Source organism: Phyllobates terribilis, unplaced genomic scaffold, assembly GCF_046119375.1.
Source record: "Phyllobates terribilis strain yellow unplaced genomic scaffold, ASM4611937v1 Scaffold_7__3_contigs__length_470593459, whole genome shotgun sequence".
In the NCBI taxonomy this organism is placed as follows: domain Eukaryota; kingdom Metazoa; phylum Chordata; class Amphibia; order Anura; family Dendrobatidae; genus Phyllobates; species Phyllobates terribilis.
The window spans coordinates 80,349,054-80,367,649 of NW_027362767.1; the positions used below are offsets into that span (position 1 = coordinate 80,349,054).

General features: G+C 39.8%; 1 protein-coding gene across 4 annotated transcripts in view; it reads right to left on the minus strand.

The window, feature by feature from the left end:
• Positions 1-712: 712 nt before the first annotated feature.
• Positions 713-18,596, minus strand: part of PSEN1 (presenilin 1) — a 60,645-nt gene continuing 42,761 nt past the window's right edge. For all 4 annotated transcript variants that reach the window (XM_073638870.1, XM_073638868.1, XM_073638869.1 and 1 more), the window contains 6 exons: positions 17,740-17,960; positions 16,613-16,711; positions 15,591-15,677; positions 13,839-14,009; positions 7,364-7,482; positions 713-6,111 (listed from right to left, as the gene is read on the minus strand). In XM_073638870.1, the coding sequence (XP_073494971.1) occupies positions 5,956-6,111; positions 7,364-7,482; positions 13,839-14,009; positions 15,591-15,677; positions 16,613-16,711; positions 17,740-17,960 (853 nt within the window). In that variant the 3' untranslated portion in view covers positions 713-5,955. The remainder of the gene's footprint in view (positions 6,112-7,363; positions 7,483-13,838; positions 14,010-15,590; positions 15,678-16,612; positions 16,712-17,739; positions 17,961-18,596) is intronic.

Consider the following 18,596-nt stretch of genomic DNA (forward strand, 5'->3'; position numbering starts at 1 on the left):
AGTGTGGGCTCACCGCTGGAGCCCCCGCTGAACTGACCTTTCCGACGTGGTGCGTACTATTACTGACCAGGTCGGAAAGGGGTTAAATTCATCTTGCGCATACAAAATGTGTAGTAACTAGTAAATGTTTTAATTAGAAGGATATACACACATGCACATTATATTTATATATACTGACTCCAATGTAAGGATACAAAGTCACAGACTGCCAGAAAATCAAGTGTTTTTGGTCAAAAATATGAGAAATGCTTTGCTTACTACTTTCTTTAACTGTTACTTACTGCTGCGTGGCCGTTTCCTTTTTTCTACGAATGGATTTTTTTTATTCTAGAATAGATAACGAGCACAAAACAGATAAAACAAACTTTGGAACATACTGTTCGAACGGAAATAGCAACTAACATGTGAAAAAGAAAAATCACTCTTTGCTGCCACATGTTACATATTTAATTGATATCAAGTCATAAAAATGTTAAATATTGAATAATATATCAGCAATATTGATGTATAGCATAGTTATCAAGGGCTCCAGGGAGTGAGGTTGAGAGTTTATAAAAGGTTACACTTAAAAACATTTAAAAAATCATAAAAAAAATAAGTTAAAGTGCTGGATAGAAAATCATAATAATACTGGTGATTATATAAAAACACATGCTCTTCGCATACTTAAAATTAAAATAAAAAAAATGTGACAAATGTCCAGAAAAGATGGTTTATTTAGGTATAGTATTTTATTTTTTAAAATCTGCAGCATGCTCAGAATTTTTTTTATTCTGTAAGTGAATGGAATTGATTAAAAACCCATTTATTTATATAACATATATATAAAAAAATATATATATATATCAGCCTTAACTTGTAAGTTCTGTACAAAAATCTGACAAAATATGTTATCTACATATTGTTAATAACAGGCTGACATTTTTTAAATGGATTTCCGAAAATTACCTTTTCGTGAACAACTCTAAGGACTGACAATTTTTCATTGAATGGCATATAAATCAGCAACTATGCTGAACAACGTAGCTCAGTGAGGAAATGGAGAAAGTCTGAATGCAAAGGAATGAGACTTCTTTCATACTTGGATTCAACTCAGTGTAGTTAACATTAAGCATTAAAGAGTATTATTAAACATAAAAAACATAACAGGTTGCTTTGCCATCCTGTAATTTTACAATGTTAAATCCGAAAAATGTATATTGTGCAATTTTTGTGGCTTTTTCTCCCCAGGTACTTTTGATTTTTCTTGCCGATTTACAATCAGTCCCCTTGTTTTATCCCCCCACTTCTGCAGCGCTCAAAACTAACTTTACAAAAGTAATTTCAAAAGCAAAACACTGGTATATACAAAATTTTAATCAGTTTTTTTCCTACCACCAATGAAAGTCGTTATTCACATGTAAAGATAAAATGATAAATGAATGTACATTAGAATGCTAAAAAAAAAAATCTAAAAAATACTATTACAAATAAGCAGTAGGTAATGGATAAAATAGCTGAGAGATAATCCTCCCAAGCACAAAAAACCCACATTCTAAAGAAATAGGGACAGTAACAAAAAGGGGCTGTCACTAATAATCACAAAGACATTTTATTTTTAAGCAGAAAAAGATTTGTATTTTTGCACAATTTATTCTAAAACTAGGAATAAAAAAAATGGAAAACGTAGTTAGTATTGAATTTAGAGAACACCAGTGGCTTTAAGATGATGGTCACCAAAGCTTAATATATTGCAGCATGCATTCAAACATCTGGGAAGCCAAGCTTGTATCGGAAGATCTTTGACACCTAGAATAGTGAAGTCCCGGGTTGACTAGTCATTGTGCCAATCTTGGATATCAAAGGGTATTATCAAGCAAGTCTCCAATGGGAAAAAAAAAAACTTGTAAAAATTATCATAAATTGACAGATCTCTAAGCTTGTCCATCATTTAACTTTCACGACAGAAGGAATTTATAAAACCTTGTGTCCAGACGGAAGTATTTCACAGTAAGGAAGGGTTAGCTACTGGCAAAACTGGACCTGCATTTTGTTTCCCATCTTCAGATATTTCCAAAGATCCTTCCTTTTTTGCCATAAAGGACATCCACTTACTCATTAACACAGAAGCAATTTCCACCTATTAGGCAATTTAGTTCCTTATAGCTGTCTGCTTAGTTTCTGAGCTTGCCTCTCCTTGGCTTCGAAAGCAAATTTGGTGTCTTGAAGTTGACCAATAGCTTCCCTGGCTTCCTGCATGTCTTGAGTAATTTGAGCGTACTTTTCAGCCAAGTCCTTGTTCTCTCTCCGAATGTCTTGTACCAGTTGGTTGACTTCTTCTGTTTGCTTGGTACAGTGGACCTTTAGCTGCTCAACCTCAGAGAGCATGGCTTCCATGGTCTTCACAAGCGAATCCAACTTCTCCTTAGACATGGTGCTGTGACTGTGCCGAACAGCTAGTTCAAAGGAATCGGCAAGCGATGTGATGTCTGTCTGGCTATCAAGTAGTGTCTGTTAAAACCATCATTTATACAGTCTGCGTTCTCTGAGCTTTACATCATCACTAAGCCGATTTCCCTAAATAATCTCCGTCCCCCACTCACAGTGGAATAATCCATTAGGATTTGGGCCTTATGCTGACTGCTACACATGTAGCTCAATATGGAGACACAGAAGACATTACATTGGTAATCTCTTCACTGTGATAATTATCTCTTTCAGATTCAGAACATACCCAAATACTACATTTAGAGTTCATAATTTCCAACTTCATGATCCTTATAATTAAAATCACCCAAATATCACATTTGAGAAAATTATTTTTTTCCCAGCATAATTTATTATGAATGCATCCTGAAAACTAAAACACTTGGTCTATCTGTAGTATTAAAGAAGTTCTCCACTACTTGGACAACTCCTTGTCATTCCCCACGCTTGGCCCCAATAAAATGAAAAAAAGATTATACTCGCCTCCGGTGCTGGCGCCGCTCCCACGGTGTCAGCACTCGCTCTCCCCAGGGCTCCCGTGCTGTTGTTTTGACACTGGCGCCCAATCAGCACTGACGTCACAGTCTCCATCTCCTGTCGAATTGAACATGAAGAGGAAGTCAGAGATCACCTGGAGCCCGGACTAATCTTAATGTTCAATTCGACAGAAGGCGGAGATAGTGATGTCAGCGCTGATTGGGCGCTGGGCTCACATGTCACAACAATCACTCAAGAGCCCTGTGAGAGCAGACACTGCTGGAACGGCACCGGCATGGGAGGAGAGTATAAGCTTTTTTATTTTAATCGGGGCCAAACATTTAGATCAAGATGGGTTGTCCTAGTAGTGGACAACCCCTTTAATACCAGTCCGCCATGCACCTACATACTCACAGCAAAATCACAGGCTCACTCCAAATCTCATCAGATCTTAGAGTTACTAAATAGACCAGATCTGTTTGGCTCTTACCGCTCCCCCCTTTTCTAAATGCTGTCCAAGTATCTGCCATTACTACCTCCTGGTGTGTCCCATACACATGCATTATTCCCACATATAGGTCTCTCATACAAGTTCAGTTATACACCACAATTGTTCACCACTTGTGTTATGTTCAGACGTGTCGGATTTGTACATTGTAAACTGGATAATTACCATGTGATCCGTAGTAGAATTCTGAGGGTGACACCAACCTTTTCTCAAATTTCTTAAAAATAAAAGCCAACACTTATGATTTTTCCAGCAGTATTATATACAATTACTATACTGTCCACAGGTCTGTGGAGTCGGTAAGCCAAACCTCCGACTCAGACTCCTCAATTTCCATGACTCCGACTCCCTCATACATGGCTCATGTTTAAGTGATAAATTCACTGTAGCACAGATTCATCTCCGCTAAAAGTCTAGACCCTAAGATCAGGAATAGGACAGACATTTATAGGACATTTCATAACTTTCCCAAATTCTTATGAAAAAATATTCCCCACAAACTGCATTGAACTACTGTACCCAATTTATTATATATTTTAGGAGTCGGAGTCGGTCCATTTTATACCGACTCCACCAAAATGGGCTCCGACTCCAGAGCCCTGAATTGTCTATGTACACAAGTAGAACTCCGCTAACTACCCCTCTCCCAACCTTATCTTTTTCAGCTAGTTGTTTCTTCCGAGAAATGACCTGGTACTCCATGAACCCTCCATCATTATACAAAGGTAGTTTAACTCAGATGTTTTATGAATGTCCTTGTGACAATAAGGAAATTGGAGTATAATATTAGGCCTATTTGTATCAAGAGCATATGGTCATACTTGAGGGCTCATATAGGGGGCCACAAGTCACGTGCGATTCCCACTGTCCTAGAGACAAAGCACAAGTTTGGGCGCTTGACAGATTGGCTCAAACCGGGCTGCTAAGCATCTTTAAAAAGTGGTTGTCTGGGTGTAGGTCATCAATGACAGGTTGGTTAGGGTTCACATCCGTTGCTCCCATCAGCTGTTATTTGCTTTGGCGCAGGCCGGGTGTAAACACTTCAAATAGCGATGCGCTGACCTGCTCCATTCAATGTGTTTACATCTGGCCACCGCCAAAGCAAATAACAGCTGATCGGTGGAGGTGCCAGGTGTTGGACCCACACCAACCTGCTATTGATGACCTATGCCCAGACAACCCCTTTAAAGTGTAAAGATCATTTTTCTTTTGTTGTGCCCCTTTACACTTCCTGATGATTGCTATGGACTTGGGTCACCAGGTCCCAGTTTCTAGACCTTCAATGACCTCTGTTGAATACTTTGACCAACCTCATGGAAACAGACCAAAAAAAACTTTTATTAACTTTTTCCCTTTTTAAAAAAACAAAACAAAAACATTTAAATGGCAGTCATTCATATTCTCCAGTGTGACATCCCTTAAAGCAGGCAAATTAAGGAAAAGAATGAAAACATAACAGTAGTTTATAATAGTCTGGAGAGTGCAGTACTTATATTATCACCGTCTCAAGTCTGCAAAACAAACTGTTCCCAAAGAAAGGGCGATCTGGGATTTGGTTCATTTCCAATCCTAAGTTTTTCAGATGCAGATATTCCGGGTAGAGAGTTTTTCGGTGTATCAAAACCACTGTCATGGATTTCAGTAAGGATTCCAATAAACAGTGTAATATGAAAAAGGGGAAAAAATGAATTATAGCATACAAAAGAAAAAAAAAAAAGTACTTTTTATATTCCCCCACTGCGCCCTGCTTTTCTGTAGTGCGACATCTACCCCGTAGGGTAATAATATAAATGAAGGTCTCTTTCTACAAGTGCCTTAACACAAGCACGGACAGTAGAAGACAGGACTTCCTCCCAGTAAATACTTTTGCATTGATATTTCATGAAAAAAAAAAAATTGGTTGAGGCAGAAGTTAACGTAAAAGTATTGGCATTTTCCAATAGTGTTTTATTACAGGAAGATCATATTTGTTCTAGAGAGTATTGCTTTAACTGAAAAGTACTTGCTCTCCCCGCTTAGTGGAAATTTCAGCCACAAACGTCCTGTTCTCCAACTGGCTTTTTGCATTTCTTGCTGGGAATTAAGTAAAAATCCTCAATGGTTTTCGCACCATTTTACCATCCTTTGGTCTCATCTCTTATCTTGCTGCAGAAGGAGTTTCTCACTTTTCGGGATACAGTACAAGGAAAAGGATTTCTATTGTCACCTTAAAAAGACTCCTTGATTTCTTTTCTGCTGGTAAAAGGATTACAATCATTCTGAAAACCTTTAACCATCAAAGCTCTGGGTATGAAAACGGTCCAAAAACAAACAAAAACAATGCACAGGCTTGCTGCGTTTTCAGCATTAAGGGAGTAAATTACTCAAACCCTTTGACCTGGGGAAGAAAAAAAAAAAATCTGAAAAAAAAAAAGCAAAATGCTTTACTTGTATGTATCCATGAACAGTCACATTGACGGAATCAAAAGTACAAAAACAAAGAAAACAAAAGTTGTCCAAAAATGTTAAACATAAAACTGATGGAATGCCAACTGATCCATAAAAGGCCGCACTAAGTTGTCTGTAGCAAAGTAGAATACAAGTCCGAATGTGATAGAGATGGGGAGCGCAGGCAATGCCTTCTTGAAGATTGCAAGAAGCAGGAGGGTAAGGCACAGGCCCTGTGAAAACAGCATCATTATCCAATGTTATTACACCATTGTAGTTGTCCCACATTATTATCGAAAAAAGTATTCAAGAGGGAACTAGAAAAAAAGATTCCGGATTGATTGTAACCATGGATGAACAGAAGTATTGGCCATACTGTAAGGTGCAACCATCTTTCCAATCATCCCTAAATCAATTAGTACCCCCTGAAAAAGGTCTGAAATGTTAAGACCCACCTTAAATTATAATTGAAAGGGTATTGTACAAGTATACATGACTGCATGCGGAAGTAAAAAAAAAAAACAACACCTCTCAATAAAACAGATTCCTTCTCTAGTTGGTTTTAGTAATCACATTACCCATCGAAAAGGAGGTCTGAGACATTTTTTTTTGCTCCACGCCGCATACAGTAGACAGAATACCAGTGGTAGTTTTTTCTTTGCTTGTATACATTGTTGGCCAAGACGAAGGAGAGCAATTCACTTCATTCCATCAGAGAGGAATAGCTGCAGCCCATCAGTAATGGCTGACCAGCTGCAACAGTCACGTAACTGCCAGGAGATACAGCGATGAGATAGCAAGAGCCTGAAGGCGAGTCATGCACTTTAATATATATTATACGCAGCAGACTATACCTATAAAGAAGGGGATGTGTCCAGTAGTGGACAACGCCTTTAAAATCATTGATCGCGTACCAAGTACCAAACTAGGGTTGGTCCTTGTCCTTCTCTATGGATTTAATAGCAGCAGGATTGACTCTTGTGGTACGGCCATCACTGCTTAAAGAGGTTGTCCACTAGTTTTTCATTGATTGCCTATCTTTAGGATTGATGACCTATGTGTGATCGGCCGGGGTCAGACATCCCGCACCCACGCCGATCAGCTGCTATCGGTGTTGGCGGCGGCCAGAAGTACTCACTTGCCGAGCTGCTCAGTCCTTTGATAGTGGCTGCCGCAGGGTACTACACATCCGCTCCCTATTAATTTGAATAGGAGGCAGATGTGCAGTGCCCTGCCGAGGCCACTACAAGTAGATTGAGCAGCTCCGCAAGTGAGTACTTTCGGCCAGCGGCCGCCGACACCGATTAACAGCATATTGGCGGGGGTATCAGGTGTCAGACCCTGGCCAATCAGACAATGATGACCTATACTAAGGATAGGTGAACAATGAAAAAGTAGTGGACAACCCCTTTAAATAAGAATCAGCAATGGTGGAAGTGTTTAGTTATAAAGAGAACCGAATCGGGACTTGTATGCATCACTTACAATCAGTATAGCAACAAAACAAGCCAGGGTCGTGTTCCAGTCCCCACTGGCCGTGGCTGAAGCTTTTCCCACAAGGACACTGTAGAAGATGAAGTCTCCAAGTCCAAGTTTCACACCCCCTAGAAAAAGAAAAAAGTAAAAATATAACAAAACAATAATAGATCTAATTGTAGAGAAGATTCATGAGGAGAATGATCATTTTACTTACAATTAGGATTATTTACTTCCTATAATTATTTACTTCAACAAGTGTTTTCTTAAGACTCTGACAAATACACCTGCACATTCATACGGACAAGCTCAAATTGATGAGACTGTCAGCATTAAACCGATGTCCCCGTGTGAGCCAGGAGGGGTAGAGCAAACAGCAAAGTGTGCATGCAGGTCATGAGTTCAGCTTAAAGTATATTAATTGGAATTCATAGAGTGGCGTCGGGGGGGGGGGGGGGGGTTACAGGCATTACTTGTTTTTATAATGACAAAGGGTCCCAACTTGTCACTTATTACTCTGCTTTTAACCTGTTCATGACTTTTGACGTATCCATACGTCCAGGTCGCTAGGTACTTACTGACCTTTGGCATATGGATGAGGCATGACACAAGCAAAAAACAAGTCACCATGCAGCTCAATCACCAGAAAAAAAAAAAAAAAAAAAAAGTTATAGCTCTCAGAATAAAGCGATGCAAAAATAATTATTTTATCTATAAAATAGTTTCTATTGTGTAAAAGCGCCACAAACATAAAAAAATTATATAAATGTTGTATCGCTGTAAACATACTGACCTAAAGAATAAAGCTGCCACACGCGGAACAGCATAAAAAAAGAACAAAAAAAAACAACAATTCCTGAATTGCTGTTTTTTGTTCATTCTGCCTCACAAAAATCAGAATAGAAGGTCAAAAAAATGTAACGTGCTCGTAAATGGTACCAATAAAAACGTCAACTCGTCCTGCAAAAAACAGGCCCTCACATGACCCGGTCAGCCGGAAAAGGAAAAAAATTATAGCTCTCAAAATATGGCGATTCAAAAACTAGTTTTTGCAACAAAAAAAGAGTCTTTTAGTGTGTGACAGATGTCAATCATAAAAACTCAATATAAATCTGGTATCGCTGTAATTGCACAGACTCGAAGAATAAAGTAGTCTAATCAGTTATACCGCACGAGGAACGGAATAAAAAATAAATAAAACCAATTCTTCACCTGCTGTTGATTTGTTCATTCTGCCTCCCAAAGACTGCAGTTAGGCTCGGCGCACATTTATCCTGCGCTCTGCGCTGAGCACTTACAATGGGATTTCAGTGTAAATCTCTGAAATACGTGATTCAAACGAAACCCCCCGGCCGAAGATTCCCGGTAATGAGGCAGATAGAGGCACTGTGGACGCCGTCTGACCTGTTGCCTGGCGGTGTCCGTATTTTTAGGCATGCATAAAAATGACGTCGGCCACAGTTTTGTGCACTTATGAAAAGAAGGACACTGCTGAACAGAGGCCAGACAGAGTACAGAGTAACTCTGCTGCCTCATTATAGTGAATGGTTCCCTCGGGGGTTTCATCTGAATCACATCACTTGAAGATTTAGATTGAAACCAAGATATAAGCTCTCAGCATAGAGTGCCGGATAAATGTGATCCCAAACGTTATGTGAAATGTTCCTAACAAAGGCATCAAATCAATCCACAAAAAAATCACTTACTCAGGTCAGTCATCTGTTAAAGGAAATATAGGGGGCTTCCACGTTACTGGTAGTACAAAGGGCTCTGAAAAATCAAAATGGCTCCTCACCCCCCAAAAGAAATCCGGCAAATTCTGAGCTCCCAAATCCAAATGTCCCCCTCCCTTCTAAGCATCACAGTGTGCCTAAACCGCAGTTAGCGTCCACATGTTTGGCATTTCTGTAGCGATGAGAGCCCGCCTAATTTATGGGTGCGTGTCTCCAGGAGCACGAGCTGGGTATAACGTACTGGTCACTACAATGTACTGGTCACTACTACGGCAATTTGCAATTTTCACTCAGCAGCATCCACTGCTGCTTGCTCCTGAAAAACACCCATGGAGTCAAAATCGTCACTACACATGTTGATAAATTCCCAAAGGGAATTTCCAAAATGGGGACACTTGAAGGGGACTCTACTCTTCTAGCCCTTGGGGCTCTATATATGGAGTTTGCAAACTATTCTAGGAAAACCTGCGCTCCATCCCTCCCAAGTCTCGCCGTATGGCTAAGCAGTACTGCACAGCCACATATGGGGTATTTCTACATTCAGCAGAAGTTTGGGACAAATTTTGGTGCTAATTTTACCCATTTCCCAGTGTGAAAATGTAAAATCTGGGGGCAAAACAAAATTTTGGTGGCAAAAATGTAATTATTTTTTCCTTCACTGCCCAATGGTATAAAATTCTGTGACTCACCTGTGGTGTCAATATGATCACTGCACCCCTAGATGAATTCATTGAGAGGTGTAGTTTGTAAAATGGGGTCTCTCTCTTATGGGGGGGGTGTTCTGCTATTCAGGCACATCAGGGACTCTGCCAATGCGATATGGCGCTTCTTCCCTTCGGAGCTTTTCACTGTGCCTCAAAAGTAGTTTTCGACCACATATGGGGTATCTGTGTACTATAGGAAAAATTGCACAACAAATTTTGGGGCTTATTTTCTCCTGCTTTCCTTGTGAAAATGAAAAAAAATTGGGGCTAAAACAACATTTTTGTGGGAAAAATATTTTTTTTTCATTATCACAGATGAATGTTGTAAAATTCTGTGAAGCACCTGGAGGTCCAAGGTGCTCACCACACATCTAGATAAGTAGCCTGAGGGGTGTAGTTTCCAAAATGGTGTCACTTGTTTCCATTGTTTAGGCACATCACAGGCTCTCCAAACGTGACATGGCATCCACTAGTTATTCCAGCAAATTTTGCATTTAAAAAGTCACATGGTGCTCCTTCCCTTTCGAGCCCTGCCTTGCACCAAAACAGTAGTTTTCCCCCACATATGGGGTATCAGCTTACTCAGGAGAAATTGCACAACAAAATTGTATGGTGCAATTTCTCCTGTTACCTTTGTGAAAGTATAACTATGTGGGTCTAAAAATAAAATTTTTGTGAAAGTTAAATGTTTATTTTTTTCCTTCCACATTCCATTAATTCCTGTGAAGCACCTGAAGGGTTAACAAACTTCTTGAATGTGGTTTTGCGCATCTTGAGGGGTGCAGTTTTAGAATGGTGTCACCTATGGGTTTTTTCTGTCATAAAGGCCCCTCAAAGTCACTTCAAATGTGATGTGGTCCCTAAAAAAAATTGTTTCGTTAATTTTGTTAGAAAAATTAGAAATCGCTGGTCAACTTTTAACCTTATAACTTCCGGACAAAAAAAAAAAAAATTATATTTCAAAAATTGTGCTGATGTAAAAGTAGACATGTGGGAAATGTTATTAACCATTTTGTGTGACATATCTCTCTGGCTTAAAGGCATAAAAATTAAAAGTTTGAAAATTGCTAAATGATCAAATTTTTTGCCAAATTTCCATTTTTTTCACAAATAAATGCAAGTACAATATGTCACAAAAAAAACCCCAAATCTCGGAATCAGTGGGATCCGTTCAGAGTTATTACCTCATAAAGTAATACTGGTCAGAAATGTAAAATTTGGCCTGGTCATGAAGGTGAAAACAGGCTGTGGGGTGAAGGGGTTAAAGGGTAATAAACCTAAACAAGCAAAGGGGCACTGTGAAAGCTCCTGAAACAGTGTCATGCGTTTGTCATCCTCAGACAGAAAGAGACAGGACTTCCCTTTTTCTTGATTCATATTAGGTAAAATGGGCAGATATATAGACGCCAAAAGATTCAATTATTTTATTTCGTGCACAATCAAGGATAAATTTGTACCATATCGCTAAATAAAGGAAACACCTTTTTTTGTGCAAGAAAACATCACGTTTGCTTTGCTCAGGTATGTTGGATTTAATGTTTGAGCAATTTAAACTTCAATTTACACAATTATGTTACAAGTCTTTATATTAAAAAGGCCCTCCAGTGATAATTCATTAACTAGGAACAGGATAGGTGATGACTTGCTGATCAGTGGGGGTCCATCCACTGGGACCCACAGCTATCGGCATAATGGAGAATTTTTATCCCTGATTTGTCAGACCTCAAAAATGGAGCCGAACCGTTGCCCCAATTTAGTCTCAATAGGGCTGCTGGAAAAAGCAGAGCATAGAAACCAGAGGGAATGAATGGAGTAGTAGGTTGGATGGCGAACCACCCCTCCATTTATTTGTTTGGGACTGTCAGAAATAGCAGAGAATTGCGCCTGGCAGCCCCACATGGAATGAATGGAGCGACAGGTTGGATGGCGGACCACCCCTCCATTTATTTGTTTGGGGCTGTGGGAAAAATTGGAGCACAGCGCTTGGCAGCCCCACAAGGAATAAATGGAGAGGTGGTCGGCCATGTATACAGCGGCCCAATTTAAACAAAGATAAACGTTCCCCCAATCAGTGCAGGTCCCAGCAGTCAGACCTCCCCAACCACAATCACATTGATCCTACACCTGAAGTTTGAGAGACCCCAATGTTCAGCCATTACGTCTTCGGCCAGTTGCCACAATCTACCTCCGAGAGATATTATGTAATAAGCTGGTTACGGAGCCTACGTGCACTTATGTGCAACTCAATGGCATTAACTATTTGTGGAGACCTCTGCTGGTTAGACAAAAGTTCCTTTAAGAGCCGCCCTATCCAAGAACTTGAGATAAAAAAAAAAAAAGTTACTAAAGCAAAAAAGTTAGACGGTGGAATTTTTTTTTTTTTTTAAACACTCCTAAGATAAGATGAGTGCATAGAAAAGGTACGTACATAGCTGCAGGCAAAGTGTCTTTACCAGCATTAAAGGTCACTGTGCGCTGCCGTCTGCCAAGTCGTAGTAAAGGGGCGAAGGGAAGAGCAGAGAAAAAACTAATTGGCCACTTTCAAGCTCACATGAGCAAGTGTAACGCAGAGCAGCCTTTATATTTGTACTGGGAATTAAATAATATAGACATAAATATAATTCTGATATTAGGATTTTAAACCAAAACTCCATTTTGAAAGATCTACTAGGAAACCGTAAGAATACAAAATGCTTCATAGCTGTGGGCGTCATTTTACATTTCCTATGTATCGGTCAGCGAATAGAGAGGATTACAGAACAGCCTGTAGGGTCGAGGCCAGTTCCCATTCCAGATTTTAGTCTTTGGAATAATCTCCATAATTGGAGATTTAATTGTTCGGATGAAAATATACTTAAAAAAAAAGTTAAAAACTAAGGTCAAAGCCCCAGAAAAAGATTGCCACATAAGTGCCGCCTAGGGTGAGCAGACAATATGCTGAACCACTGAGCGGAACATTGGAGAACGTATACAGTATAGTCCTTAAGCAGTTCTTTAGTTATAAACCCATGGGACATCTGCACAGTAACATCGAATAGGTATGTGTCTGTCCTGTGTTCACTCAGACCTTCTGCACATTCCTGCGAAGCGTGCCGAGGGCCATGAGACGGCCCAGAAAGAATCTCATTACATTGCCTATAGGAAAAAGTTTTGATAAAAAAATGTGTCCTGTAAGAGCACACGCCCGGGAGCACTAATCATCTTAGACAGTTTTGCTTCGTAGCAAAATTGGGTGTGGGATACATAGCTGCAGTTTTTAGATCGGTAAGTCCCCCCCTCAGTGCTGGTACCCCCATATTAAGCACTTTGACTACATAACTACCGGGAAGTTAATGAGCAGGTCTTAAAAGGGAACCTGCCAGCAGGTTTTCCCTTTAAATGCATTGAAGCCACCTCCATAATAATGCACATCCTTAAAATCTCTTTACAGTTGCGCAGCACCCCTTCGAAAAATAGATTTATTGATGTCCCGCACTGCATGAGAGGTCTGATGGGCGTCTCCAGACCACGCTTGGCACGGCTTCTCTGCCAGCAATTGCTGCCACTTTGCCTTTGATTGACAGATGAAGTCTCCATATCAGCTGTAGGAGACGTCAATTAAAAGGCAGAGGGGCAGCGATTGCGGGCCAAGAGGTGGTGTCAAGTGAGGGACATTAAATAATTTTCCAGAAGGTATGCAGCGCTGCTGAGAGGCTTTAAAAGGGGTGTAGTTATGTGCATTAGGATGCATAAAGGTGGTGGGCGCAATATCGGAAAAACCAGCCGACCGGTTCCCTTTCAGGACCTTTGACATGAGCCAACAATTTTTTTTCAGACTGGTGTAAACATTCCCAGCAGTTGGCTGATCTTTTCTGTGGAGGGCAGAATATCCCTTTTTGTTAATGTCCTGCCAACAAAAATGACAAAAAATTGATTGTTTATGTAAACTCCTCCTAATCATTATTAGGCGAATGTCATAATGTGAAGTAAGGTGAGCTTTCATTTAAGGCTTCAGATTATTATTTAATTTCTCAGTGGAGTTCGTTGATAAAACATCTGAACACTTACGTTCTTCAGGGTCTTCGCTCGGAGGAGCATTGCTAGGCAGAGCTTGGATAGCTGCCCGCGACTCCGGAGTAGAGTCCAGTGGGCCGATTCTAGCATTATTTTGTAATTCCCAATCAGGATCAAACCCTCCGTCATCCAACGGGGTGCCATCACCAGCTGCCTCTACCGAAACTTTGTGAGATATAAAATTTGAAAAAAAAATTAGCTATAAGCAAATGCAATGAAAATAGTTCATCTTGTGCATCTAATAGAGTAATTTTGCACTAAGTACAGCCTGTGTAGAAACCAAATCTCAGTCCATGGAAACATCAATTTAGGCTTGGCTTTAAACCTCATTCGCACATCAGTGATTTTTTCATAAGAAAAAATAGATCCAAGTTTCACTAGTTTTCTCGGATGAGAAATAAAAAATTTATTTTTTCTATATTTTTTCAGATTTTTGTCATTGACACAGACTTGCCTTGCCCATTTGATAGCTTTTATAACCAAATAAATAATAAAAAAGTATTAGTACTCATCATCAACCCATTGCCACTTCTGTGCTGGACTTCAGAGGACCTAGAGGCTATCGGAGTAAACCTAGCTCCACTAAGGAGTTTGTATGTTCTCCCTGTGTTTGCGTGGGTTTCCTCCAGGTTCTCCGGTTTCCACCCACACTCCAAAGACATACTGATAGGGAATCTAGATTGTGAGCCCCGATGGGGACAGTGATGATGTATGTAAAGTGCTGCAGAGTATGATGGCGGTATATAAGGAAAATATAATAATAATACTAATAATAATGTCAGGTTTCTCAATATGTGACCGATCGCCGATCACAGGAGCGGCAGAGGCTTACTATGGAGAGAGCTCAATACTTTTGTTATTTTACATAATTGTCAGACATTTCTAAATGATTTTATAGAGCTGGAAAACCCCTTTACAGCTACAGGATAAGTCATCATTAGTAGATCGGTGGGGGTCAGACACTTTAAACCCCACCGATCAGATATATTTTGCTCCGGCAGCTATAGGATGTAAGCACTCTATGCAAAATGTAGCGGCGGCGGCCGATGACTATAGCAAAGCAGAACAAGAGCTGTGCTGCAATTGCTGCTACACTTTGAAAACCGCTGATCAGTGGGATCATCCGGTGTCGGATCCCATCGGTGGGACATTGATGACCTGTCCTGTAGATAGGTCATCAAATATCTGTGCTCAGACAATCCCGCCAGTTAGAATACTTATAGAGCTACTTACAATATCATAAGCAAACATGGTAGCACGGAATCGGCTACCGGACCAGAGTAGGGAAAAAACAAGCCGCGTTTATGTACATAACATCCAGAGCGCGGGGAGTCATTCGCACAGAACGTTTCCCTTGGCAAATATGTTTATGTCTACAGTGAGCCTTTGACAAGACATCAAAGCAACGAGTGGTCACCACAGTCCCGGCTTTAAAGAAATGGAGGACACTGCAGAATGTGACCACGGGCTAATTCCTTTCAAAAGGAGAGAACTAAAAAAATCAATTGTAATAATTCTTAGAATATGTAAAAGGAGTGTAGTGAAATGGCAGGTATGTAAGACAAGTAACTGTTCAGATGCGTGTACATTTTTTTGGGGAACATAATAAGTCATTGTTTTTACCATAAGAATCTGTCAGAATGTGGACATAGTCATGATCAACAGATCTTCTGTATACAAAACCCAGGAGATTGCAAAACACAAGCACAATGTGCACATATCGATCACGACAGAGCTGCCCCCTACCTTGCGAGTTGTGTGAAGGTTGCTTTGACCCACTCTGTGTGAAGCCTGGATCTCCATCGGCCATCTTCACTAACCAGATCATTGTAGCTGAAGACAACAGAAGAAAAATCCAATATATTAGGAGATTTTACTGATTTATGTAAATCAAAATAATTTTACTATCAAACGGATAAATTAAAAAGGCTTGCTCTCAACACTGATCTTCAGGAGCACACTGCTCCCCTGCCTCCCAACTTCCTGCCTGCCGGGGAGCAGTGTGCTCCTGATGATTGACAGTTTAGACAAGCGGGATCATCACTTCACTGGCCTGAACTATGCACTCTCCGATGATTATGAGAAACACTTTTGCCTCTGCGATATCTGTGGAGCACAGGGGCACTGAAGCAATCTGGTCGTCTGCAGAGCAGCGCTTTCAAGCTCTACAGAAAAGAGCTTGTATTTACCGCGCTCCTAACCTAGGAGACTGGCCACTGCTAACAGATTGCAGAGTTACGCAGTATACAGGGAAGAAGAGGTAGGCAGTAACCTAGGCAAGAAGTGGTATAAAATAAAAAAAAAAACCCTCTTTTCTTGAGAACAAAGATTCTTTTTAACAAGTAAATTGCAAAGTTACTTGTTTGCACCAAAAATTTATAAAATTTAACCATATGGCTAAAATATGCTGATGTCTACAAATGACAAGCACAAATGGTGGTGACAGAGGCTATGACTCAACTTTAGGTCAAGTGGCAGAAACTATAAAAATAGATAAAAAAAAAAAAAAAAAAAAGGATACGTTGTTCCTGCCAGAGAGGAAGACAAAGTAGTACATTGTACTGTGTCGAGGAGGAGGAAGAAAATAAAGAGCAAGAGGAAGGCAACCACTCTCATCGATAAGTAATAATTCAGCTGTAATTATTCTCTGACATAAAGATGACCGCAAAACGACTTCTCTGAGGCTGGTAAATAAGGATTTAAGCTTTTTTTTTTCTAAAGACCGTGGCAAATACCCCTGGTAATCCCCTTTAATACAGCATACATACAAGAGTAGATTAAAGCTGGGAAGAGGGTTTCATTTCGCTCCTGAGCGGTCTCCACCAGCATGCGGAGGGGACCCTTCGGACACAAAACAGCTATGAGATCTAAAATGAGAACAAAACCAAAATAGTATCAAAGTCACAAACATTAATGGGGCTGTCAGATCTAAAATGAAAAGTTTGCAGTCATCTTAGACTGGACAACCCCTTGAAGAGGAGATATTTTACAATGATGAATTGAAATTTTGATCACACATACATATTATAATATATATATATATATATAGATTATAATATAATATATACACATACATATATATATATATATATATATATATATATATATATATATACACACACACACACACACATACATATATATATATATATATATATATATATATATATATATATAAGTTAATTATATACTCGATAATCAACGTAGTAACGCCAACATATTCTGTAGCCTGGTACAGAGAATGCTTGCATCCCTAATACAGTCTCTCCACTCAAACAAACCATGCAGATATATATATACGGCACAGTATTTGGAATCGTTACCATCTCCTAAGGTGAATCTGTCACCTGAACCACTATACAAACTGCATTCATGATTAAATACATCCCTTACACCTGATAAAGACTGGTGTTTTTTCTTTGAAAATCCATGTGAGAATGGCTGTATATTCCTCATATTAAGATGAGAATTTTATGAGTCCAGCAAGAGAATCAGACCGCTCAAAAGTCCAATGTAAACAGTCTCCGCTCATCCAGTCTAATAGACAGCTGCAGTGCGCACTGAGCAGGGAGAGATCTCGGCAGCGAGGAGGGACCCTGAGGAGCTGTAAATAAAGCTAAGGGGGTGGCAATTGTATTTACTGTGAAATAGCTGTAAAATCTTTTATGAAAGTTTAATATATCAAAATGCATCATAGACCTGATAAGAATGCTGTGCAAAATCTGGCAACAGATCAGCCGTAAAAATCTTCTAGTGTCTAAGAAAACCTCTTAAAATCATTTTTGCTCCCTTTAGCTGTGATAGTCAGCTGAATCTGACGTACTTCTCTCCCAGACTGGAGCTCGTTACCCATGTTCTGATATGACTCCTATACGGCAGTGCATATTATACTCACCATATACAGATATAACTGCGAGAATAAGCCAGGCCGTCCACTCTGGAAGGTACTTGATAAACACCAAAGCCATTAAAGCGCTGATCATAATAAGATAGGCCTGTTGTAGGAGGAGAGGACCCTTCCAGTGAATGCAGATCATACCCACTACTCCAAAATTCCAGATCATCAAGGCGAGAGTGATGTAATCCATGGCTACATTGTACGTCTTGAACACTTCTCTGGAAAACAAATTTTTTTTTTTAAGTTTATATATCATTTTTTTTTTTTTTTTAAGTTTTAACTTAGCCCTAGCTCCTGGCAAAGAGCTGGCTGAACTTACAACTAGCCATCAGGTCATTTAGGTGTCCAGGAAGCAGAGAAATTGATTGCTGTATAATATTATATACACATACATACATATATAATATTGTGTACTGGTGTAAATGCCGCTAGTCTCCTGAATCCGGCGCAGTTTTTCTTTTGTTCCTGCGCTCTCTGTTTTGGAGATATGGCCCTCTCTTGCCTGTATGTAAATCTAGTTGTTAGGTTTAGCCAAGTGGGTACGGCCTGTGCTTGAGGACCACACCCAGTTGGTGATAAAGACTAGATTGACATACAGGGACGAAAGGGCCATATCTCCGGAACGTAGAGGCACAGGAACAAAAAGGAAAACAACGTCAGATTCAGGAGAACAGCGGCATTTACACCAATTAAGAAAACTACATATTTATGGCAAGTGCCCGGCAATTGATACCATACAGATTTTCGCTGGTCTTTTTTAAAGATAAATGAAGTAACAGCTAAACTCAACTCTATATAAACATTAAAAGACGATTTTTCTTATAGTCCGAAAAATACGGTACATAAAAGGGGAA